Source organism: Hyperoodon ampullatus, assembly GCF_949752795.1.
Source record: "Hyperoodon ampullatus genome assembly, chromosome: 4".
Lineage (NCBI taxonomy): Eukaryota > Metazoa > Chordata > Mammalia > Artiodactyla > Ziphiidae > Hyperoodon > Hyperoodon ampullatus.
Window position 1 is genome coordinate 32,950,039 of NC_136917.1, and position 24,860 is coordinate 32,974,898.

The window sequence follows — 24,860 nt, forward strand, 5'->3', positions numbered from 1 at the left end:
CCGAACAATTTTTTTCTTTTTAATTTCCGAAAGGCCCCTTCTTGGCTCACAGACCCTTTTGGAAAACTGACAAGATCAGTGGACCTTCCACTTAGAAATATACAACTTTGCATAAAATTTCTGGGACTTCCTATAACCTCTGAAAACCACCCGTTATCTGCTGGTTGAACAGTCCAGAGGAAAAACAGAGGAAGTGAGAATCAGGAGAGCAATCATCCATCATCAGTCATCCTTGGGGGAGAGAGAGGAGTGGCCCAGGGACTGGGGGGCATTGCTGAGGATGCTCCGCTTCCTTTCCTGGAGCTGGTGACTCACAGATGTTCACTTTTCAAAAAGCCATGGAGGGCTTCCCTGGTGGCGCAGTGGTTGAGAGTCCGCCTGCCGATGCAGGGGGCGCGGGTTCGTGCCCCGGTCCGGGAAGATCCCACATGCCACGGAGCAGCTGGGCCTGTGAGCCATGGCCGCTGAGCCTGCGCGTCCGGAGCCTGTGCTCCGCAGCGGGAGAGGCCACAGCAGTGAGAGGCCCGCGTACCGCAAAAAAAAAAAAAAGCCATGGAGCTGTACACTTTTGTACACGACTTGTACACAAGTGGTATATGCCACCTCAATAAAAAATAAAACAGCAAAACAAAGTATTTTAATATCCAACCTATAAGAAAAAGGTTTGGCAGGAGATTCTCCAAAGTATTGACAATGGCACGCATTTCTACCAAGTAGGACCACGGCACCCTCCACTATGCCAAATGTTTTTGTATTGCTTAAACTTTGTGTTTTACAATCACTATAAATTCTTTTGTCATGAGGAAAAAACAATTAGTAAACATTTTTTTCTGCCCACAGTGGGTTTTTTTAAAATAAATAAATAAATTTATTTATTTATTTTTGGCTGCTTTGGGTCTTGCTGCACGCAGGCTTTCTCTAGTTGCGGTGAGCTGGGGCTACTCTTCGTTGAGGTGCGCGGGCTTCTCATTGTGGTGGCTTCTCTTGTTGCGGAGCACAGGCTCTAGGTGCGCGGGCTTCAGTAGTTGCGGCTCTCGGGCTCTAGAGCGCAGGCTCAGTAGTTGTGGTGCACGGGCTTAGTAGCTCTGTGGCATTTGGGATCTTCCCGGACCGGGGCTCGAACCCATGTCCCCTGCATTGGCAGGCGGATTCTTTTTTTTTTTTTTTTTTTTTTGCGGTATGCGGGCCTCTCACTGTTGTGGCCTCTCCTGTTGCGGAGCACAGGCTCCGGACGCGCAAGCTCAGCGGCCATGGCTCACAGGCCCAGCCGCTCTGGGGCACGAACCCGTGTCCCCTGCATCGGCAGGCGGACTCTCAACCACTGCGCCACCAGGGAAGCCCTGCAGGTAGATTCTTAACCACTGCACCACCGGGGGAGTCCCACCCACAGTGGGTTTGATTAGAACTTTCTGCCATGATGGCAGTGTTCTGTATCTCTGCAGCCCAATAGGGTAGCCACCAACCACATGCAGCTACTGACCATGAAGTAATTACAGTTGATTTACATCTAAATGGAAATTGCCGCAGATGGCTGGTGGCTAGTGGCTATAGTATTGGATAGTGCCAGTGTAGGGCAGAGCATAAGGGCGTTTATTGTAATATTCTTGTCACCTTTCTGTAGCTTGGAACATTGTTCAAATAAATCCATTTTAAAAAAGAGATCTATTTTAAAGCTTCAAGAGGAGTACAGTAAGACAAAGACCAGACACAGATGCTTTGGCATAATCATAAGGTAGCTTTATTAAATTCCTTTACTTTCTAAAAAAAACGATTACAAAAAGGAATACTTCATTTAAGTGTAATACTGTCTTTATGGACGTACCGTGGTTGGAAAGTGAAGTTAAAGGTCATGAATACATGTGAGAAGAGAGTGGGATCAGAGGCAGGACCCCCTGTAGCCTACCATGCCAAGTCCAGTGGGTAAGCTGGGGAGAAGGAAACACAGGGATAACTATGGACTTATAGGGGGTGTCAATGAACTGCTTCTAAAAGCTTAAACACACCCACCGGCTCCAGGGCCAGACACACAGGCACACAAGTCTTGTACCACTTCTCAAAGCTGCCCAAAGCTGTGGCCTTCGTCAGTGGTCATCCCCAGTCAGCTTGGGTTTCTTTCGTTTCCTCGCCATTCTCACACACACACACACGTCTCTCTCCTTTGACCATTTAAGCTCTCTTGTCTTAGGTACCATCTCTTGTCTTAGGTACCATCCCTTCCATCAAAATCAAAGCAAGCCAGACTCCATCAAGCCAGGAAACCTACTTTTCTAGGAGAGAAGCCAGCACTTGGCTTTATTGAATGAACGTGTAAGTGCCAAGGGCTTGCTCTGTCCTGCTGGGGTTTTGGCTTCCACCCCAGCAGCTAAGTTGAGAACTGGACAAGAGAGGGCAGGACACCTAAGAACTAGGGATCTTACTCCCTGGTCACAAGGCACTTTTCGACACTCGGAACCTGTCCCCCTTCCCCCCTCCCTTTTTTTTTTTTTTTTTTTTTTGGTCACAAAAGGAAGGAACAGGACAGAAAACTTTGTTGAGATTCTGGGGACAAAATAGGCCATGCAGGAAACTACGTGTGTTGGGAGAGCCCCGTTTCCAGCAGGCTCCATTCCAGGCAGCTCTGGAAAGCCTGTATGTTGTTAAAAAAAAAAAAAAAAAACCCAGCTGGCCCTTGTTTGGTTTTCGGCAAAGCCCTGTCTCTTTAAGTTTGCACTGGGAGCCCTTGGGGGCAGCCAACTTTTAATCGAGCACACATGGAGTTTTTGGAACTGGTCCTATGCTTTGCCAACAATCTCATGCCCTGTTTTCTTTCCTTTGAGGAGAGAAATTCTGGAGTCTGGGGAGAAAAAGGATGGCCCTGCTACTGGCGTTCTAAGCCTAGGGATGCAGGGACCACTCTGGGGACCGGATTCATTTCCTGCGTCTCCACATCTAAAGGATTTTCTAGGAAAATGAGTATTTGCCAGGGCCCCCATGTGGGGAGGGGACGGATTTCTGGGTAATCTCTCGATATGAACTACTTGCACACCTTGGCTGCTGGGTCCTGAGTCCCCCACCTGAATGAGGGCGTGGGAGACGCTGGCAGTGGCAACATGAAGGCAGAAGAAACGACTAAACTTCCTGCCCCGGGTGACAAAGACAGGGTCTGCTTTGTGAAGAAACCAGAAGAAAATTCCACCAAGAAAGCCGTCTGGGGAGGGCGAAGTGGACAAAATGCTATTATATACCAAACAATTAAATGTAGGGGAGCGAGCGGGGGTGGGGGGCGCATTAGGCCACTCCAGACGTGATCCATGCGTAATCACATTGAGGATTAAAATGAAAATACGCGATTCCAGTGACTTTCAAATTTTCCCCCCTTCCCCGAACATGATTCAGAAATACAATATTTCTCCCTCTCACCCTCCTCCATCCTTAATTGCCAGTTGATTGTTCTCAGCGTTCTTCGCAAACCCACGCCCCAGCATCAGCCACTGGCGCCAATTTATATAAGAATTTAGCTTCGGTCTGCGCTGCGGCTGCTTTGAACCGGGGTACTGGGAAAAACCTGCTTTCGGCTGAAGTCTCAGAGCTGTTGGGGGCTCCCTGGGGAAGCAGAAGAAAACCCCACTTGCATTTGAGACTTGGGCCTTGGTGGGTAGAGTGGGGGCCGGCCAGGGAGGGGATGAGGGACCAGGGATGGTTCGCTCTGGGGCTGCCTGGCCCCTGGGAGAGGCGCCTCGGGCCCCTCTCACGGCTACTCTTCTGCGGAGGATGACGCAGGACTCTCCTCATCCGACATCGGGGCAAACTGAAACGAGAGGCAGAATTCCTTTAGTTTGGCATCCTTTCCTGTGCTATGAGGCGCCGACTTTGTTGGCTGGCCCCGTGCCTGCAGTGAGTGAACACAAGAGGCCTTGGTTTCTTGGCCTCAAGGAGGTGACGTTGGGGAGATGCTTCAGAGCAGCACACAGATGAATGCAGTGGAGGGTTTTTCCTGAGGGATAAAGGGTGGAAGGCAATGAAAGTGGAGAGTGGGCGGTTGGGGAGGGTGATGTCTGAGCTGAAGGATGTTAGGGGTCCAGCCAAGGGGCAGGGCGTTCCAGGCAGAGGAAACAGCAAGTGCAAAAGCCCTGAGGCAGGAGCAGCGATCAGGCCAGTGTGGCTGGAGCAGAGTGAGCGAGGGGGAGAGGAAAGAGAGTGGGGGGAGGTGAGGGGTGTTGAGCAGGGCTTGGTGGGCTCTGGAGATGACTTTTGCTTTTTTCTCTAAGTGGGGTGGGAGCCACAGAGGGCTGTGAACAGAGGAGGGATGTAGCCCGACTCAGGTGCTCACAGTAGCCTCTGGCCTCTGTGGGGAGAACAGAGTGGAGGGGACAGTGAGGGTGGGAGCCAGGGAAGCAGAGCGGAGGCAGCGGCAATGGTCCAGGGGGACAATGATGGAGGAGTGAGATTCATCCCTCAGGAGCCCTGGGAAGCAGGACCACATATCAGACAGCAGGACAGCACCCAGCCCCATCACCCCGCATTTTCCAGCTGAGGACATGGAGGCCCACAGCTGATCCCAAGGGGATCCCCTAAGCACCACAACTGAGGCTCAGGTGTCCTAACACCCTACGGAATGAAGACAGAAAGACTCGGAGCCTCAGGAAGAAGCTGGAAGCCAGTCAGGAGCTAAATGGCTTAGGTCTCAGCAACCTTTTCTCTCCTAGACCATTTGGGGAATTGCTGTGGTTGATGCCCACCACGCCACCCTTGAACCTGGCCCCAGATGTGCCTGGGGAGGCCAGGGCAGGTACAAGGTAGGGGTGAAGAGGAGGGGGCAGAGAGGCTCCTGCCCGTGGTCTGGATTCAGACCCCGAGGTCTCTCCGCCCCTTCCTGTCTGTGAGACTTTGGGCCAGGAATGTAACCATTCAAAGCGTCAGCCTCCTCACCTGAAAAATGGTAATAGTAACAGTACTTTATGCAACTGAATTGGGTTATTGTGGAAGGTTCCAGAAATCATGCTTGGGAGGCACGCCAAAGTCCTCTGTGTGGTAATTAAGAGCATGATTTGGAACTAGACAGATCCGGGTTCGAGTACCGTGATGCCAACCATAACCATGCAGTCTCAGCTCTCGTGCCTTATTTCCTCACGGGGGCACCGTGAAGGTTCAACAAGCAGCTGACCATGCAGCCCTTGGGATGGTCCCCATACACCAGCCCTTCCCAGAGCCCCGCACCCCCTGCCCTGCCCAGGCCTAGACTCACCGAGCACTTGATGTTCATGCGTGAGTACAGCATGGATGCAATTTCACTGTGTCCTGCATCCAAGGCCACCATCAAAGCCGTGCTCCCGTCCTGCAAAGCATCAGTTGCTATGCTGACACCCTGCACCATGTTCCCGCCCTCCCCGGAGCGTGCCTGGGTGGGGACTCACGCGGTCGGTGATAGAGATGTCGCAGCTGGGCACAGCCAGCAGCAGCGCCGTGATCTCCTTGTGGCCGTGCTCGCAGGCACACATGAGGGCTGTGGAGCCGTCATCATCTTGGACGTTGATGTCCGCCTCGCAGGCAAGCAGGGCTTTGACCACGTCCACCCGCCCGTGGCTGACCGCCAGCATCAGGGCTGTCTGCCCCGCCTGGGTAGGGCAAGGAACAGCTTATGGATCATGCAGGCTCCAGAGCGTGACACCCCTGCTCCGGAACCATCCATGGTTCCTGAGTACTCTGACGCTAACCGCACCTCCACTCACGGGCCTCCTTCTGTATCTCAAATAATCCTTCCTACCACTGGGCCTTTGCACTTGCTGATCCATCTTCCTCCTGCTGGCTCCTCCCTCAGGTCTCAGCTTAAATGTCTCCTCCTCGGGGAGATGCTCTGTGCCTCCCCATCGCTATGCCCACTTAAGTCAGATTCCTAACTCACGGGTGCAAACGTAAGTAAAATGTGTTGAGCTAAGAGTTGTACACTTTTCTGTCTGCCAGTTAAACTTCACTGTAAAAAAAAAATTAACATCCATCAGTGGATGAGTGGATAAAGAAATTTATATATCCATACTTCAGAACATTATTCATCCTTAAAAAGAAATGAAGCCCTGAAGCATACTGCAACATGGATGAACCTTGAAAATATGCTCCATGATAGGAGCCAGACACAAAAGGACACAATACTACGATTCCATTTATATAAAATATCCAGAACAGGCAAATCCATAGAGACAGAGAGCAGACTGGAGGGGGCCAGGGGCTGGGGAAGTGAGGACGGGAGTGACAGCTGTGGGTGCCGGGTCTCCTATCAGGGTGTAAAGATGTTCTGGAGGTAGAGATGGGGGTTGCACAGCAGTATGGATCGATTTGTTCACTTTAAAAGGGTTAATCTTATGTGCACGTCACCTCAATTTTTAAAAAGTAAACCACCTGGGCATACATCTGGAAGGACGAAAACTCGAATTCAAAAAGATACATGCACCCCAATGCTCATAGCAGCACTTTTACAATAGGCAAGACTTGGAAGCAACCTAAGTGTCCATCGACAGATGAATGGATAAAGATGTGGTACATATATACACAATGGAGTATTACTCAGCCATAAAGAAGAATGAAGTAATGCCATTTGCAGTAACATGGATGGACCTAGAGATTACCATACTAAGCGAAGTAAGTCAGAGAAAGACAAATATTATCATATGATATCACTTATATGTGGAATCTAAAAAAATGATACAAATGAATTTATTTACAAAACAGAAACAGACTCACAGACATAGAAAACAAATTTATGGTTACCAAAGGGGAAAGGTGGGGGGAGGGATAAATTAGGAGCTTGGGATTAACAGATACAAACTACTATATGTAAAACAGATAAACAACAAGGTCCTACTGTATGGCACAGGGAACTATATTCAATAGCTGGCAATAACCTATAATGGAAAATAATCTGAAAAAGAACATATATGTAAAACTGAATCACTTTGCCGTACACCAGAAACTAACACAACGCTGTAAATCAACTATACTTCAATTAAAAAGTAAACCACCAAGAAAAAAATTTTAATTAAAAAAAAATCAGTAAAAAAGCAAGGAGGGTCTGCCTGTTATGCACCATGGCAGCACCTCCCCCTTTTCCTTCGCTGCGGTAAGGCTGCTGCTAGTCTCTCCCCTCCTTGCTGTCCCCACGGGGTCCTGGCTGCCCTGCTCTTCTGCCCAGACACCCATCCATGCCCCAGTCACCTCCACAGTCTCCCAGCTTCTGCTCCCCAACATACAGCCGAAGGGAGATTCCAAACCAGAAAGCAGCCCTCGCCCCTGCCCTGGTGGCTTCCCACAGCCCTGAGTCCAAACCCCCGCTAAGCCTCCAATGCTCGGGCTCCTGGAGCTCCTGGCTGGCTAGTGAGCTTTGGGAGGGTGCGGACCGTGCCTGCTTGTCAAACATTTAAGTCCCCAGCATCTGGTTGCTGGTCAATGAATTACCAAGGAGGATGTGGGATGGCGTCGGCTTAAGAAAAGCTGAGGACCCCCATGTCTTGCCACACCCCCATTTCCACCATGAGGTCCTGTATCAGAGGCACCCTGGCAGGCAGGTCATTAAGAATGGGACTCTCGGGCTTCCCTGGTGGCGCAGTGCTTGGGAGTCTGCCTGCCGATGCAGGGGACACGGGTTCATGCCCCAGTCTGGGAGGATCCCACATGCCGCGGAGCGGCTGGGCCTGTGAGCCATGGCCGCTGAGCGTCTGGAGCCTGTGCTCCGCAGCGGGAGAGGCCACAACAGTGAGAGGCCCGCGTACCGCAAAAAAAAAAAAAAAAAAAAAAGAATGGGACTCTCGGGCTTCCCTGGTGGCGCAGTGGTTGAGAGTCCGCCTGCCGATGCAGCGGACACGGGTTCGTGCCCCGGTCTGGGAGGGTCCCGCATGCCGCGGAGCGGCTGGGCCCGTGAGCCACGGCCGCTGGGCCTGCGCGTCCGGAGCCTGTGCTCTGCAATTGGAGAGGCCACGACAGTGAGAGGCCCGCGTATAGCAAAAAAAAAAAAAAAAGAATGGGACTCCCGGGGGCTTCCCTGGTGGCGCAGCAGTTGAGAATCTTCCTGCCAATGCAGGGGACACGGGTTCGATCCCTGGTCCGGGAGGACCTGCATGCCGTGGAGCAACTAAGCCCGTGTGCCACAATTACTGAGCCTGTGCTCTGGAGCCAGCGAGCCACAACTACTGAGCCAGCGAGCCACAACTACTGAGCCCGCATGACACAACTACTGAAGCCCACATGCCTAGAGCCCGTGCTCTGCAACAAGAGAAGCCACCACAATGAGAAGCCCACTCACCACAACGAAGACCCAATGCAGCCAAAAATAAATAAATTAAATAAATTAATTAAAAAAAAAAAAAGAATGGGGCTCTTGGGACTTCCCTGGACGTCCAGTGGTTAAGACTCCGTGCTTCCACTGCAGGGGGTGCAGGTTAGATCCCTGGTTGGGGAACTAAGATCCCACATGCCATGTGACACAGCCAAAAAAAAAAGAATGGGGAGCTAGACCCCCAGGTTCAAGTCCCCCCTCTTCTAGTTTGACCTTGAGGAAATGAATACATCTCTGAGCCTTGGTTTTTTTGCCTGTGGAGTGGGGATTCTCCCCTTGGGCTTGGGTATGGCCAGGACTTAATAAATGGGAAGAGTTATCCTGGTCTGCAGCGCCGAGGGCCCGTACCTGGCTGGCTTTGGCATTGACATCTCCGAGCCGGAAGAGCTGCAGGACAGTCTCGATGTCATGCTGGGTCTTCAGGGTGGCCAGGGCGGTGAGCATGATGGGGCTGTAGCCGGCACGGTTCTGCTTGTCCACCTGGCAGACACCTGAGGGGAGGGGACCAGAAGGACAACAGGCCTCAGACACCCCTGATGCTGGCCAGGTCTGCCTTAAGGCTGGGGGGCGTGGTCCCCGAGGACCAGGCCATGTCTCTGCCATCAGACTGGAAGCCTTGTTCACGACCATAATGAGTATTGGGTATCATGCCTCCTCCAGCAGTCTAGGCCTGGCCTAATTACTCCTTTTTCTTGGACTGAGAACCCCATTCTGGCCTAGGGTCTCCATCTCTATTATGGGAGGGGCTCCTAAAGGTGTAGACTGTGCCTCCTCCATCAGACTGGGGCCCCCTGGATACTGGCACCCACATTTAGGGCTGAAGGGAGAAGCTGTGTCTCCCCCATTGATCTGGAGGAGTCCCTAGTCAGTCTCCTCCATGAGACTGTGGGCTCTGCCTCCTTCATCAGACTGACTAGGGGGCTATGTCTTCCCCATTACACTAGGGGAAAGCAAATTTCTTTTGTTTTGGTTTGGTTTTTTTTGCGATACGGGGGCCTCTCACTGTTGTGGCCTCTCCCGTTGCGGAGCACAGGCTCCGGACGTGCAGGCTCAGCGGCCATGGCTCACGGGCCCAGCCGCTCCGCGGCATGTGGGATCTTCCCGGACCGGGGCACGAAACCGCGTCCCCTGCATTGGCAGGCGGACTCTCAACCACTGAGCCACCAGGGAAACCCGAAAGCAAATTTCTTCATGTCGAATTGAGGACCACATCTGCTCTCCAAGCCCCAGGCTAGAAGCCACATCCATGTCCTTCCCTCAGACTAGGGTTCCAGAGGTGTCACCTTCATTATACAGGGGTCATTGGTCGGGGTGGGGAGGGACGGGCCACATATTTTCCATAAGACCATGTCTGCCTTTTCCAGTACACCGGGGCCACAGGTGGGGCCTGTATCCCCCTCACCTCAGACTGGGAGGGCGGCGTCTCCCCCATCAGACGGGGAGGGCAGCATCTCCTCCATCAAACTATGAGGGTGGCCTCCCCCACAGACCAGGAGGGCAGTGTCTCCACCAGCCCCACCCCGCTGGGCTCACCGCTGTCGAGCAGCTGCCGCACCACGGGGAAGTTGGCGTGGGACACGGAGTAGTGCAGCGCGGTGTTGCCGTTGCTGTCGGCGATGTTGACCACGTAGTCCAGCAGCCGCGCCGACATGGCCCGGAAGGTGACCAGGTGGCGCCGCACAAGCTCTGGGTGGGCGTCGCTGCGGCAGGCCAGGCGCAGCCACTCCTGCAGCACCGTGGTGTAGGCCACTTTCTGGATGCAGATTGGGAAGGAAAGGGGTGTGAGGACCACGGAAGCCCACCCCATCCCAGACGAAGCCCCCCAGAACCCGAGCCTTGAGGGGAAGCATGGGTGCCCCACCCCAGTGAGCCCCACTGGAGGAAAATGTAGTGTCCCCTGCCCTGGACAAGAACCCTTAAGGGAAGTGTAGACACTACAGTACCAGGTACGCCCCCAGAAGAAGATGTGAGCATCTCCACCCTGGATGTGACCTTCAAAGGCAAGTGTAGACACCCATCAAGGGAAATATGGCAGCCCCTTCCCTCAAGCCCCCGAAGGAACAGGAACCAAGGCTGGGTTTGCCAGCGGGCAATCATCCTCGGCCCCTCCCTGCTTCCCTGGAGCCTCTCCAAAGACCAAGACTCAAGCCTCGGAGCCCCCCACAAGCTCCCAGCTAGGATCCTGGGGTCCCCATGATCCAAAGCACAAGGAGAAGCCGGGTGAGGGTGGAAGGGACAAAGCCCCCCCCCCACTTTCAGGCCCAGGGCCCCACTGTACCAGCTCCCGCTCGGTGAGGGCATTGGGGTTCTCCAGGTACTTCTCCAGGGCCAGGCAGGCTGAGATGAGGTCGGGGCTGAGCTCCATCCTGCCGGGGGCAGACAAACGGGGAGTTGATCTTGGGAGCACCCACCTCAGCCTCCTGGGTGCCCCCTACTCCCCACATCCAGCTGGGGTGCTCGGATAGGCCCTCAACACTCTCCACCAAGGCACTCACCCAGTCCTGCCAGGGCTCATCTGAGTGTTAGAATCTCAGACCCCCTTCCCTGGGGACATAATTTTACACAGCACCCCAAGGGGCAGACATGGGGAGCACACAGACCCCAGAAGAAAGTGGACACGTGGGCCAAAATTTATTCCAAGTGGCCAGTGGCAGATGGAAAATCTTTCTCTGAGGACAGATTTTTTTTTTTTTATCAGGGGGAAAAAAAAAAGAGACATACACAGGATGGACAGGTGTGGCAAATGTCCCAAAGAAGGTGGGTGGCTTAAGGACAAACTTGGTCTGCCCTTTAAACCCAAACCTGAACACCCTAAATTGCCCCCATCAGGCCCTTTATCAAAGCCTCCAGACCTTCAGATGCCCAGAAGGAGAAAGTGCTTGTTCACTAATTCAGACTAAGGTGGGCATGACTGATGGGAGGTTCCCTCAGAGGGTTTGAATGGGGGGATCTGAGGCAGAGGTCACCCCAGGCCCTGCCTAAATCCCTCCCACACAGAAAACTGACCGGATCTCCTCTTCCGCACTTGATCCCGATGCCCCCTCAGCTGTGGGCGCCTGCTGAGGCTCCCGGGACAGCTGGCACTCCTCCTGGCTGATCTTGGCCTTTGCCGTCTCCTTGGGCCTGAGCTGGGGGGCTTCAACCACACTCGGAACCCTCTCCTCCGGCTCTGGGGCCTCGTTCTCTGTACTCTCATTGTCCGAGAAGTTCTCTGCTGTGCTGGAATCCTCGGATGAGGACTCATACCTGGGGAGACACTGCAGGTGGTGGGGAGGGGCACTTGACCTCTCTGGGCCTCAGTTTCCCCATCTGTTAAATGGGGGGTAATGGCAGTATCTAGCTCACAGGGCTCCAGGGATGCAGCTTATAGCACCTGGCACACAGTAAGTGATTAACAAACACTGACCGTGATTGTGATCATGCTTGGGGGCGCCAGGGAGAGACATTGCTTTTCCCTTCCACCCTTTGGTACCTCTTACACTTTGCTCCTTACACAGGTGTTATACTGATTCAGACCCTTGCCCCACTGCAAATAGGACCCTCATGCTTCTTGCTACCTCCAAACACATCTAAACTTCTGGGCCTGGCATTCAAGGCCCCCAACTGGCCCGGTTCCCCAGGCCTCCCTTTTTTTTTTTTTTGCGGTACGCGGGCCTCTCACTGTTGTGGCCTCTCCCGTTGCGGAGCACAGGCTCCAGACACGCAGGCTCAGCAGCCATTGCTCACGGGCCCAGCCGCTCCACGGCATGTGGGATCCTCCCGGACCGGGGCACGAACCTGTGTCCCCTGCATTGGCAGGCGGACTCTCAACCACTGCGCCACCAGGGAAGCCCCAGGTCTCCCATTTTTCACATCACTGCTTCCTCCCACCCCTGAGTCGTTATCCAGGCTCTGCCCTCCATCAGGAGACCCCCACCCCTCCCACTCTGCACATCGCAAGCTTCTGCCTGTCCTGCAGCATATGTGCTCCCCTCCGTCAGTTATTTCCCTGGGCCCCCCACTGCCTGAGCATCCCCCATCATTGCTCCAATCATGTTGGGATCGCCTGTTAGGGCCCAAGATCGCAGTGGACCAGGAGCTCCATCAGGGCAGGGAGCCGAGTCCAGCACCTCCCGAGGGGTAGTGTGGTGCAGTGGTTGCAGCACAGGCTCTGGAGCCAGCCCACGGGGCCTTGTTGTGCCTCTGTTTCCTCGTCTGTCTACTGTACTTTGGTTAAATGAATGAACCATAAAGTGAGGGGCTCAGACCAGGTTCTCTCACCTGCCGTTGACCCCCACGAACTGGAGGCTCCCCCGGTGGGTCTCGGGGTCTGCGGGCTCCTCTTTCCGCTTCATGATGGATGGCACACCTGCCTGGGGCCCTCCTGGTGGGGGAGCGTGGTGTCGTGAGGGTCTCCCAAAGCCAGACCCCGTGCCGGGCCTCTGGCACCTGACCCTCTCGGTGGCCACCCCCATTTACCTGCACCCCCGGCCTCCTCTGACTCCGACTCCTGTGGGGCTGCTTGCCTGGTAGGCTCCCCGTTGGTGGCGTCGTGGGCAGGCACCAGGCCTGTGTTCTTCTCTGGCTGCACGAGGGAGTCCCCCTCAGACTCCGGGGGTGACAAGGATGACTCTGCAGGAGCCTGTGGGAGACCTGAAGGGGCAGGAAAAGAGGCGCTTACTGTGGGTAACAATAGCAAAACAAGAACAGTAACAATAGCTACCTCCTGGCGGGGGTGGGGGGGTCACATACCCCAGGCCAGGTGCTCCAAGGGCTAATTCTTGAATTATTTCATCAAATCTTCCCAGCCCATGCAGAAGTTGGATTATTTACCAATGAGGAAATTGAGGCGTACAGATTGCCTGAGGTCACCCAGCAAACAAGTGGCAGAATCCATTCCAACCCTGGTTTGTTGCCTGCCTCACAGCTGGTCAGGGTCAGGGAAGACTACGAGACCCCATAATCCTGGCTTGTGACCCCCTCCGACTTCATACTGAATATTGTCTGGAAGCTATAGCCAAGCATAGTGGTCATGGTCGGGACTCATATCTCCCACAAAAGAGCTGTGTGACCTCAGGCAAGTCACTTAACCTCTCTGTGCCTTGGACAAACACCATTTCCTACATCATGGCATTGTGCAGACTAAAGACAGTAATGTGAGGGAGACAGCTTAGAACAACACCTGCACACCAAGAGCACTTGAAGAGCGTTTGTTAATTCAAGAGAATTGTAAACTATATTTTGATAAGATTTAATATTATACTTTTTTTTTTTTTAACAGAAGTAGGGCTGTGCTGTAGATAACATTTTGTTTTTCACTTCCTTGTTCTTTACTTAACATAAAGCAGGGGAATTCCCTGGTGGCGCAGTGGTTAAGAATCCACCTGCCAGGGCAGGGGACACAGGTTCGAGCCCTGGTCCGGGAAGATCCCACATGCCACAGAGCAACTAAGCCCATGCGCCACAACTACTGAGCCTGTGCTCTAGAGCCCGCGAGCCACAACTACTGAGCCCATGCGCCTAGAGCCCATGCTCCACAACAAGAGAAGCCACTGCAATGAGAAGCCCGCGCACTGCAACGAAGACCCAACGTAACCAAAAAATAAATAAGTAAATAAATTAAAAACAAGAAATTAAGCAGGTGTTCCTCTTAATAATCACGAAAAAGAAACAATAAGGGCTATTAGAAAATGAAAACTAAAACCCCACCCAGGTGGAGTTTCAGTTTGGGCCAATGAAAAAGTTCTGGGAATGGAGGGTGGGGACAGTTGCATAACAATGTGAATGTTCTTAATGCCACTGAGCTGGACACTCAAACATGGCAAAAATGATACCTTTTATGTTATGTGTATTTTATCATCATTAGAAAAAAACCCGCCCAGTTTGGTCTGAGAACAAAGGTGACATTATAGGACCTGGGCCCTGAGGGTGCCCACTGCACAAACGGGAGTGGCCTCGGCAGACAGCTCCAGCCCCGGATCACCAGCCTGGAGCTAGAAACAAAAGTCCAGTTGCCACTTGGAGTGGCTGCCCGGGTCTCGGAACCCACTCAGGTTCCCCCCCCAACCCCCGGCCCGGCCAGGCCACGTGTGGCTTCTGTGTCACCACTTCCCTAGGATGTCCCCTTCCTGCCAACTGGCCAGGGGCTCTGCAGACCAATTCATTTTAATTCCCTTTAACGGTTAACTTTTTTTGACATCCACAGTAACTACTTCCTCAAGTCCATGGGCGACACTCAACTTGAGCTGAGAACGGGGAGTAAACACTCAGCAGAAGTAAGACACATAGAACGGATAAGACATTGGCCATAAATGCTTCCGACAGTGCCCCAGCCCAGTCGGGCCAGGCGGATTCCTGAGCAGGGAGCTCCAACTCCCATGGGGAACCAAGAGCAAACACCGGGTTTTTACATGAATCTCCAGATTTTTTTTTAAACCTTGTCAGTAAATTCACATCAAACAAACAAACAAAAGCACTATGTGTGCGGAACGTATCAGAAGGCAGATGGGCCACTTCACAGTCTCACTGTTGCCCAAACTCAGGCCTCCTGATGTAAACACCTGGGAGGTTTGTTACTCAGCAAATCAGACTATGCTCAGTGAAAGAAGCCAGTCACAGAAGGACAAATACTGCATGATTCCACTTATATGAGGTTCCTAGAGGAGTTAAACCCATAGAGACAGAAAGTAGGATGGTGGGTGCCAGGGGCTGGGGAGTGAGTGTGTAATGGGGCAGAGATTCAATTTGGGAAGATAGAAAAGTTCTGGACACAGATGGTGGGGATGGCTGGACAGCAGTGTGAATGTGCTTATTGCCACTGAACTGGACACTTAAAAATGGTTAAGAGAGTAAGTTTTATGTTATATGTATTTTACCGCAATTTTTTTAAATGTGGAAAAAAAAAAAAATGAAGTGGTGCAGCTGTATGGCCCGTTCTGCCCAGAGGGAAAAGCATGGCTCCTTCCAGCTTGAGAAGTTCAAGGTCAGACACTGCAACACTAAAATAACAATAACAAAACTGATAAAAGTTATTATTGTTATTCTACTGGGAGATGGAGCAAACTGTTACCAAAATTTATAAGGAAGAACAAAAGTCTATGGCCAGCTAATTTTACAAAAATGGGCAGGGATGGGGAAGCTGGCTTAGGAGAGAGTAACACATATTCCCAAAGTCACAATAATCAAATCAGCAGGGCATGGTTGCAAGAAGAAATGGGCCAAAGGAAAGGAGTTCCAGCACAGACCCTCTCTGAAAGAACTTGGGGTAAAGCAGAGGGCTTTCCGCAAATCAGTGGTCAAGGGTGAGCTCTGTGGGGTGGTGTAGGGAAAGCAGCTTACTCTGCCCAAGAAAAATCAGGCTGGATCCCTACCTCACACCTTATGCAAAAAATAAACTCCGAAGGACTAATATGAAGGCACAATGACAAAGCTACAGGAAGAAAATGTGGCAGAATATCAGTGGCCTCAAGAAGGGGAAAGATCCCTTTAAAAAGCCCTCTGAGCACTGATCATATATGAAAAGTATGAGGTGATCTCACTTAAATGTGGAATAAAAAAAAACAAAAACAACAAAAAAACCTCATAGATACAGAGAACCGATTGATGGTTGCCAGAAGCAGGGGATGGGTGGGATGGGTAAAGGTGGTCCAGAGGTACAAACCTCCAGGTATAAGATACAGGCATACCTTCTTTTAGTGAGCTTCACTTTATTGTGCTTCGAAGATACTGCACTTTTTTTTTTTACAAATTGAAGGTTTGTGGCAACCCTGCATCGAGCAAGCCTATTGGCACAATTTTTCCAACAGCATTTGCTCCCTTTGTATCTTTGTGTCACATTTTGTTAATTCTCACAATATTTCAAGCTTTTTCATCATTATTATATTTGTTATGGTGACCTGTGGTCAGTGATCTATGATGTGACTATTGCAAAAATGTTATGACTCGCTGAAGGCTCAGATGATGGTTAGCGTTTTTTAGCAATAAAGTATTTTTTAATTAAGGTATGTACATTATTTTTTTAGACCTAATTCTACGGCACACTTAATAGACTACACTACAGTGTAAACATAACTTTCATATGCACTCGGAAACCAAAAAATTGTGTGACTCGCTTTACTGCAGGGGGTCTAGAACCGAACCCGCAATCTCTCTGATGTGTATTTGAAAGTTGCTAAGAGAGATCTTAAAAGTTCTCATCACAAGAAAAGAACCCTGTAACTCTGTGAGGTGATGGATGTTAATTAAACCTATTGTGGTAATCATTTTGCAGTATATACATATATCCAATCATTAAACTGATATAATGTTATATGTCAATTATATCTCAGTAAAGCAGAAAATATCAAAAATTAAAAAAAGAAAAATACAATGGGTTTAACTACATCAACATGAAGATTTCTATTTGGTTTAAAAAAAAAAAACTCTTAGACAAAGTTAATCTACAGAAGAATACAGGCTGTGGGAAGATAGTCATAATGCCAAAAACAGGCAAGGAATTACTTTCTAGAATAGGAGTCAACAAAATTTTTCTGTAAAGGGCCATATAGTAAATATTTTTGGCTATGCGGGCCATAAGTTCTGCTGCAAATAGTACAAAAGCAGCCCTAAACAGTGCATAAATGAATGGGCGTGGCTGTGTTCTAATAAATTAGAATTTCATATAATTTTGCTCATATCACACAATGTTATTCTTTTCACATTGTTCAACCATTTAAAAACATAAAAACCATTCTTAGCTCATGGGCTATATAAAAACAGGCAGTGGGCTGGATTTGGCCCTGCAGGCTGTAGTTTGCCAACCTCTATTCTGAAATATGCCACGAACATCTCAAACTTGCCCAAAGAAAAATGGACAAAGGCTAAAACTAAGCAACTCACCAAGGATTCTTGTTAAACTTATATGGTGATGCTCAACCTCACCAGAAATCAAAGGAATGCAAATTAAAACGAGATATGAAACAAACACAACATTGTAAAACAACTATATCCCAATTAAAAAAAAAATACAAAAACGAAAAAACCCCAAGCAGATACCACCTTGCACCAGTGTCAAATGGGCAAAAAATTAGAATGATAGGTAAAACTGCATGTTAGTGCAGATGTAGGGAAGTGGGCACTTCAGGCCCAAGCATGGCTGGTGGGAACGTGGACAGGGAGACCTTTTCCGAAGAGGATAAGACAAAATCTGGAGTGAAGTTGTACATTCCCTGTGACCCAGCAAGCTCACCAGAGGGGACATGTGAGGATGGCGCCATACTGTTCAAAGCGGCCAGGAGCTGGAAGTAACCCGGGGGCCCACCAAGGGGCGGATCAGATAAGAAAGTGTAGCACATACCCAGGGCAGAAATCTACGCAGTCATTAAAAGTGACAAACCAGATTTATAAACATCAGGGTGGAGAGTTCCAAAATAGTGTGTAGAGAGGAAAAAATAAGAAACAGAATGAGATTTTTTTTTCCCTAAAGCACAATACCATTTTAGGAAATTAAACAAGCATAGGCCATATTTTTCAAGAACACTCAAATATCTAAGCTTCTGGAAGATGGGTTGCAAGGAAAGATATTACAGTGGGGTGGAGATGTATGACTGAGGAGCGGTTGCTGAATCACGGCCCATGGACACAGTTTTTACATTTTTAAATGTTTGGGAAAAAATCAAAAGAAAGATTCTCTTTGGGACACATGAAAATGATAGGAAATTGAAATTTCAGTGTCCCCACAGTAAGTTTTATTGGTACACAGCCATGCTCTTTCATTTATGCATTGGCTAAACCTGCTTAAGTGCTACAAAGGCAGAACTGAGAAGCCAAACTCATCAAAATGTATACATTAAAAATGTGGGACTTCCCTGGTGGCGCAGTGGTTGAGAGTCTGCCTGCCAATGCAGGGGACACGCGTTTGTAGCCTGTGCTCTGCAATGGGAGAGGCCACAACAGTGAGAGACCCGCGTAAAAAAAAAAATTTACATCACTTGGCCAACCTGTACACGGAGGGGTGTGTGTGTGTGTGTGTGTGTGTGTGTGTGTGTGTGTGTGTGTGTGTGTGTGTGTGTGTGTGTGTGTGTGTAAAGCAATTTGGTAACAGACATCATGGTCCTTTAAAAATGCCCTTCCAGGGACTTCCGCAGTCCAGAGGGCCCAAGTTCAATCCCTGGTCCAGGAACTCAGATCCCTGGAAGCCACTTGGCGAGTGGCTTCCAAAAAAAAAAAAAAAGGGGGGTGGGGGGTGAAGGGTTCCCGTAGAAGGACATTTGCGTAGCATCTTTGACAGTAAAGAGTCACCGGCTGTTAAAAAATAAATAGGATGTCCCAAGAATTTTTTTTGGCCGCGCCTTGCAGCTTTCGGGATCTTAGTTCCCTGATCAGGGATTGAACCCACACCCTTGGCAGTGAAAACATAGAGTCCCAACCACTGGACCGCCAGGGAATTCCCCCAAGAATTTTTAACAATGTGATGAAATGGCCCTGGGATAATGTTAAATTAAAGAAATCAGAGAGTTTAAATCCTGGCTTTGAAAACTGTGGGCAAATTCCTTTACCTCCCAGTGCCTCAGTTTCCTCATCTGTAAAATGGAGATAAAACACTACCCACCTCATAGCGGTGCAGGGGGTGTAAATGAATTAAAATACAAAAAGGGCATCAAATGATGCCCTGGCCCATTGTAAGGGCTGCCTAAATGCTTTTAAATATAAAATAAAGCAACACAACAAATTCCATCAGCTATATGTTGCCAGACTTGAAAAATACATATTATTTTCTGCATTAAAAAAAATCAGAAGGGGGCTTCCCTGGTGGCTCAGTGGTTGAGAATCTGCCTGCCAATGCAGGGGACACGGGTTCGAGCCCTGGTCTGGGACGATCCCATATGCTGCGGAGCAACTAGGCCCGTGAGCCACAACTGCTGAGCCTGCGCGTCTGGAGCTTGTGCTCCACAACAAGAGAGGCCGCGACAGTGAGAGGCCCGCGCGCCATGATGAAGAGTGGCCCCCGCTCGCCGCAACTAGAGAAAGCCCACGCACAGAAACGAAGACCCAACACAGCCAAAAATAAATAAATAAATAAATAAAAAATTAAAAAAAAATCAGAAGGAAAGCAGCAGAAGTGTTGACAGCAGCTGTGTCTGGGTGGTGGTGGGTTTATGGGGCTTATATCTTGTGTTCTAGATTCGTCTGTACTTTCCAAACCTTCCACAAACAATATGAATTGCTTTCATAGGACTGTGTTTCAAACAAGAGCACAGGAAATTTCAAAGCCCTGGAGAGATCTCACGGATGCACGTGCCTGGCTACCCCTTCTCCCACTAATCTCTCTGTGGTACCTTTGAAAGGTGAGGGGTGAATGAGACTTTATGGGGTCTCCAGGCCTCTGCCTGCCCCACCCACCTTTGCCAGCCTGAGGGGAAGGCCGCCTCTCACCTTCCCTGCCCTTGGCTGCAGCAAGCAAATTCTAGATGTCAGAGAGGCTGGGCTCCCTCCTGCCTCCTCCTCCAGGGAGTCCTCCCTGACCTACCCATTGAGCTGACCGACCTAAAAGAACACATGGTCCAAACACTCATCAAGGACTTCCCTGGCGGTCCAGTGGTTAAGACGCCATGCTTCCACTGCAGGGGGCGTGAGTTTGATACCTGGTTGGGGAACTAAGATCCCCGCATGCCTTGTGGTGTGGCCAAAAAATAGAAAAACAAATACACAAACAGAAACCACTTGTCAAGCAGCCACCCGGCTGCTTCTTTCCTTTCACATCTTGGTTCAAAGAGCAACCTACCAGCGCCTGGTACCATACTGAACACTCACACCAACTGATGCATTTAAGATCACACTGATCTGGTGACATCAGGTTGTCAGGACCCCCAATTTGCAAATGTGGCACAGAGAGGTTAAACAGCTTGCTCAAGGGCACAAAGCTAAGGAGCAGGGAAACCAGAATTTGAACACAGGCCGCCACCCCATCCAACCACCACCCACCCCATGCCCATTTTATTTGCTCCAAACGTGTTCTCTGAAATTATTTTTCTTCACATGTTTTTGGTGGTCTCTTATTTGTTTATTGCAGGGGCTTTTGTCTGTCTTGTTCACTGCTGTGTCCCCCGTGCCTGGAAGAGTCTGGCTCATAGCAGGCACTCAATAAATGTCTGCCGGATGAGAAGGTATCAAAATGAATTAGCACACACCAGTTCCACCCAAGCAAGGCAGAGATTAGGGCTGATTGCAGCAAGAAGGAGTTAAGCGAGACACAAAGTAGAACTTTCTCAGGGGCGGCAGATTGCACAGGGTGGGGACATTGATAGGTCTGTGTGTTCTGCAGGCAGAAGGCCCCATGGCTGCCCTGAAAGGCATGTCTGGAATGGAGGTTGCCTCTCAAGAGATCCCGAGGCTGGGCAGGGTGGGGCCTCTGGCTGGGGGCCAGGGTCTCAGGGCTGGGTGTTTGGGATAGACACAGAACAGAAGGGTGGAGTCCAGAGCTGTCCAGGAACAACATGGGGACGCAAGAAAACACAGCTGGGTCCCTGCCCACCAGCTTGTGCCCTCTGGTCCCTCCATGGGCTCCGGCCACCTGACATTCAAGGCTGGGATGGGGATATGGGCCCCACTGTAGGGGCCCTGCTGTAGGTTCAGAATGGCCTGGGCTTAGATCCTGGCTGTGTGACACAGGGCAAGTGAAGCTTCTCCCCAGGCCTCAGTTTCCCCAGCTATAATAAGAATTGACCTGAAAATCATTAGTAGATGGAGCAACAAGCACTGGCTAAGCACTTACTGTATGCACTAATTCACAAGAGTCTTAGAGGTGGGGGTCATTATTATGCCACTTCACAGATAAGGAAGCTGAGGCCCAGGGAGGTGAAGCTTCTCATTCAGGGTCACACAGTAAGAAGTGAAATTTGAACCCAGGTTGCCTGGCTGCACAGCCCACTGTCTTAACCTCCTCTGTAGGTGAAACACTTATCAGAGCCCTCAGCACCAGACTGGTATTCGATAAAGAACAGCTGTTATTATGATGAATCATTCTGGCAGCTCCTCCCAGGGGCCTCAGGACGGCGGTGGTGGGACAGCTGCCATTCTGCACATCCCACATCCCCTTTCCTGGAATGAGGACTCAGCAGTTCCTCCAGGGAGCAGCCCCTTCCTCCCTCAGGACTTGGGTGGGGCTCCTCTACCCCCAGGATCTGGGCCTGGGCAGTGAGATACACAGTGATTAGCTCAGTGATGGGCATATGACCCAAGCCAGCCAAGGAGGGCCACCCCTGGGATTTTTCTTGGTGCTATCTGGATTGAGGGGCTCCCTTTCCACTGAGCTGCAAGGACAGATGCCCAGAGTGGTGGGGCTACCTTTGTCTGCCTGAGAGAGAAGGCTCCAGGGTGCACAGAGGAAGAGAAAGAGGGAGTTAGAGATTCCTGAGGATATTTGAGTACCTGGATCCAGCTATGCCTGAAGCCGTCCCTAAGTTACATGAACAACACATTTCCTTTTCATAGTCTGAGATTGGTTTCTGCCAATCAGGGACGATTTTTTGCCCAGCAGCCAACAGCCTTGAGGACCCTCCCTCAAATACCTCCTGTTTTCCAGACATTTACCATGCACTAGACATGAGCACACACGCTTAACAGACACCCAATTTCTTCTCATGGTCCCTAGAGGTACTGAGTCAGCAGCGTTAAGTGTCCCCTTTTCACAGACGAAGAGACCGAGGCTCTGAGAGCTGGCAGAAGGACAGGGCTGGGGCTGGACCCCGGCATTCAGAGGAAGAAGGAGGGACCCTCCACCGCCTGCCCCAGCCCACTAAGGCTCACCTGCTGCCCCATCGCAGCTGCGCTCTGTGATGCTGATCTTCTTTACCAGGTGGACGTTGCTGGTGGATGCAGGGGGTGTTGGGAACACTGTCTCTACCACCTCGTGGCTGCGGAACACAGGAGGGCTCTCGGCCCCGCCGGTTGTCGCCAGGGCCCGCAGCCCTGCCCCGTAGGGCTCCAGACTCTGGGCCCGCTGTGCAGGGGCCCCCGCAGCTGTGCTGGCCGCCACCTCTACCTCCCTTGGCCCCTCCACCACCCGGACAGTGTCCACACGGACTGGGCTGTCTGGTGGCGGCCAGGCCTGGGGCTGGAGGTCGGCCTGCCGGGCCTGAGCTGCCTGCAGCTCCTGGAGCGCCTTCTTGAGCTGGGTCTCCAGCACGGCGACCTTCGCAGCAAGGGCTGCCTCCCCGTCGGGCATGCCCAAGTCCCGCTCTCGGACCCAGGTGCCCACGCTCCGGGTCTCGAGCACCACCGGGTCCTCATGGGGCTCGGGGAGGTCTAGGCAGAGCTCGCTGCGCCCCCGGGCTCCCGCCGGGTGGCCTAGGAATTTCTGGCTCTTGAGCTGCACCGTGAGCTGCCGCTTCTCCTCCTGCAGCACCGACAGCTTCACCTGGAGCACGGGAATCAGTTTCACCTGCTCCTCCAGCTGCCGCAGCTTCCGCAGGGCCCCCGCCATCTGCTCGCGCACGTGGGCCAGGTGCCCAGCACTGGGCGGCACCGGCGTGGACAGTCCCGATCCCCGCGGCGTCGGGGGTGGCAGCCCCACGCCCACCAGTGAGCTTGTCGAGCCAGCCACGCTGGGGGTCAGGGAGCCCAGGCCGGTGGGGGCGGCCGCCTGGTCCTCGAGGCGGCGACGGGCGTCCAGCAGCGTGCGCTCCACGCGCGGGTTGAAGCCGGCGCGGGTCTCCAGGGCGCCATACTGCGGGTAGAAGCCTCGGCCGCAGTAGGAGTAGGCCGAGTGGCGGCTGTCCCCGCTGGCATTGGAGCACAGGGACTCGGTGGACGTCCACCAGGAGCTAGGGCCGCGGGGCAGGGAGCCGAGGCGGGGCCGGCGCTGCACCGCCACCCGCCGCAGCGTGTGGCCCTTCTCGATGTCGTCCACGTACTTGAGAAAGTCCAGGTCCAGGCGGTAGCCGTAGGGCGTCTCCACGGAGTAGGGCAGGTCGGGCTCCTTGGAGGGGAAGGTGGGCGGGGAGGCTGGGCCGGGGGTCCCTGGGGTGGGAGGAAAGGCCAGCGCCTCTGAACACTGCGGTCCCCTCCTCGGGGCAAATTGATGCCCCTGGGAGAGTCAAGGCTTATCTGCCCAAAGGATGGGAGCCCACCGGGTGCTCAACTGCTCAGCTGTGTCTGCGGTTTCCGAGCCTCCCCCGGCCAGGGCAAGGCCCTGTCACCCCCTCAGACCCTCTCAGGGAAGGGCTGTGCCTCCAACCTCCCAACCAAGACAGGACCCTGTCTCCCCACTCCGACTCTCCAGAGGAGAACCAAGTTGTCCCTCTTCAGGCCCTCAGGGCAGGGCTGCGTCCTACCCTCAGCCTCCTCAGTAGGGCCCTCTCCCCTCCCCCAGGCCGTGTCTCCCCTCCCCCACCTCCAACCCCAGGGCAGGGCCCTCTTCCCCGTGAGACCCCTGACCTGGGAAGGGGGCTGGCACGTGCAGGACTTGGGCCATCCTCCTGCCTGCAGACGCTCCTCAAGGGTCACTTGGGGGACTGTGAGTCAGACCACCTGCAGCACGGGCTGAGGCTTACCTGGGGAGAGGGTGTGACGAAGCCCCCCCCCGAGTTGGGAATCTGCAGGGGGAGGGGAGGAGATGTGGCCACCTCTCCCCTCTGCCCCCTCCACCCCCCCCCCAAGTTCCCCCTTCCCCTGGGCGTGGGACCCTCTCATAGGTGCACACCCAGCCTGGCTGTGGAAAGGGGTGGGGTGCCCCCAGAGCCTGGAACAAAGAAACCAAAACTCACAGTCTGCCCGCACATCTGTCCGGCCCCTGGACAGGCTCCAGCTGTTCCCACAGCCCCGCCTCCACAAGGCTCCCGGGCCGAGGAGGAGCCCTAAGCCTGACAGGCCCCACCTTTCCTGAGCCCCCTCCCCTTAGCCCAGGCAAGAGCTGGCTGCTGGGACAGGTGGGGGCTTAGGTGGACCGAGGGCTGGGGCACTCGTGGGGAGACAGCCTTCCTGCTAGGATCGGAGGAGACAGAGACACAGGGGCACAAAGAGAAATAGAGATCAGGGTAAGGGACCCCAAAACAGAGCTGGGTCAGGCCAGGCGGTGCGGGTGGGGGGCGGTAGGGAAAGCTGGGGGGAGGCAGCGAGGAGCAAAGCCTTTTCCCTTTATGGAAACAATTTTCTCTAAAAATAAACAGTTTCACTGCCGGGCTACACGAGAACTTCCTGCCCCCCCACCGCCCCCACCCCCGACCAAGGACGCGTCCGGCTCAGGGCTGGGGGGGGGGCGCGGCGGGGATAGAAGGCCGGGTGGAGGCCCAAGAAGTCATGGGGGTGGGGGGAGGAAGTAAGAGGGGGTGCCTGGAGGCTTCAAAGGGGAGGGACAAGCAGGGCCTCTCACTAACCTGCTCCCCCCAGCCCTGGAGGCCGGCCAGGGCACTTTTGTCCCCAACACTCCACCTGAGTTTGGCCAGTTCTTTCTGCTGTCTGACCCCTAGCCACCCTGCTGCAGAGGTCCCGGCCCATCCCACCACCAGAGAGGACCCTTTGCAAGCTGCAGGTGCTGGGGCAGTGGGTACCTGGGAGGATGGGCCAGGTGGGGCACCTGCTGGGCATGAAGGCAGGGCCGGGG

At 52.6% G+C, this 24,860-nt stretch overlaps 1 protein-coding gene across 1 annotated transcript; it reads right to left on the bottom strand.

Moving 5' to 3' along the window:
* Positions 1–3,733: 3,733 nt before the first annotated feature.
* On the bottom strand, positions 3,734–24,048 carry KANK2 (KN motif and ankyrin repeat domains 2; the record flags this gene model as incomplete). The annotated part of the gene is made up of 12 exons (XM_079701813.1): positions 24,025–24,048; positions 23,696–23,811; positions 22,067–23,278; positions 12,761–12,934; positions 12,563–12,665; positions 11,309–11,548; positions 10,581–10,668; positions 9,836–10,055; positions 8,651–8,793; positions 5,394–5,594; positions 5,225–5,314; positions 3,734–3,787 (listed from the first exon to the last, which is right to left on the bottom strand). Exons 2-12 carry the CDS (start codon positions 23,730–23,732, stop codon positions 3,734–3,736), a joined length of 2,562 nt encoding a protein of 853 aa, XP_079557939.1. The 5' UTR covers positions 23,733–23,811; positions 24,025–24,048.
* Positions 24,049–24,860: the final 812 nt, after the last annotated feature.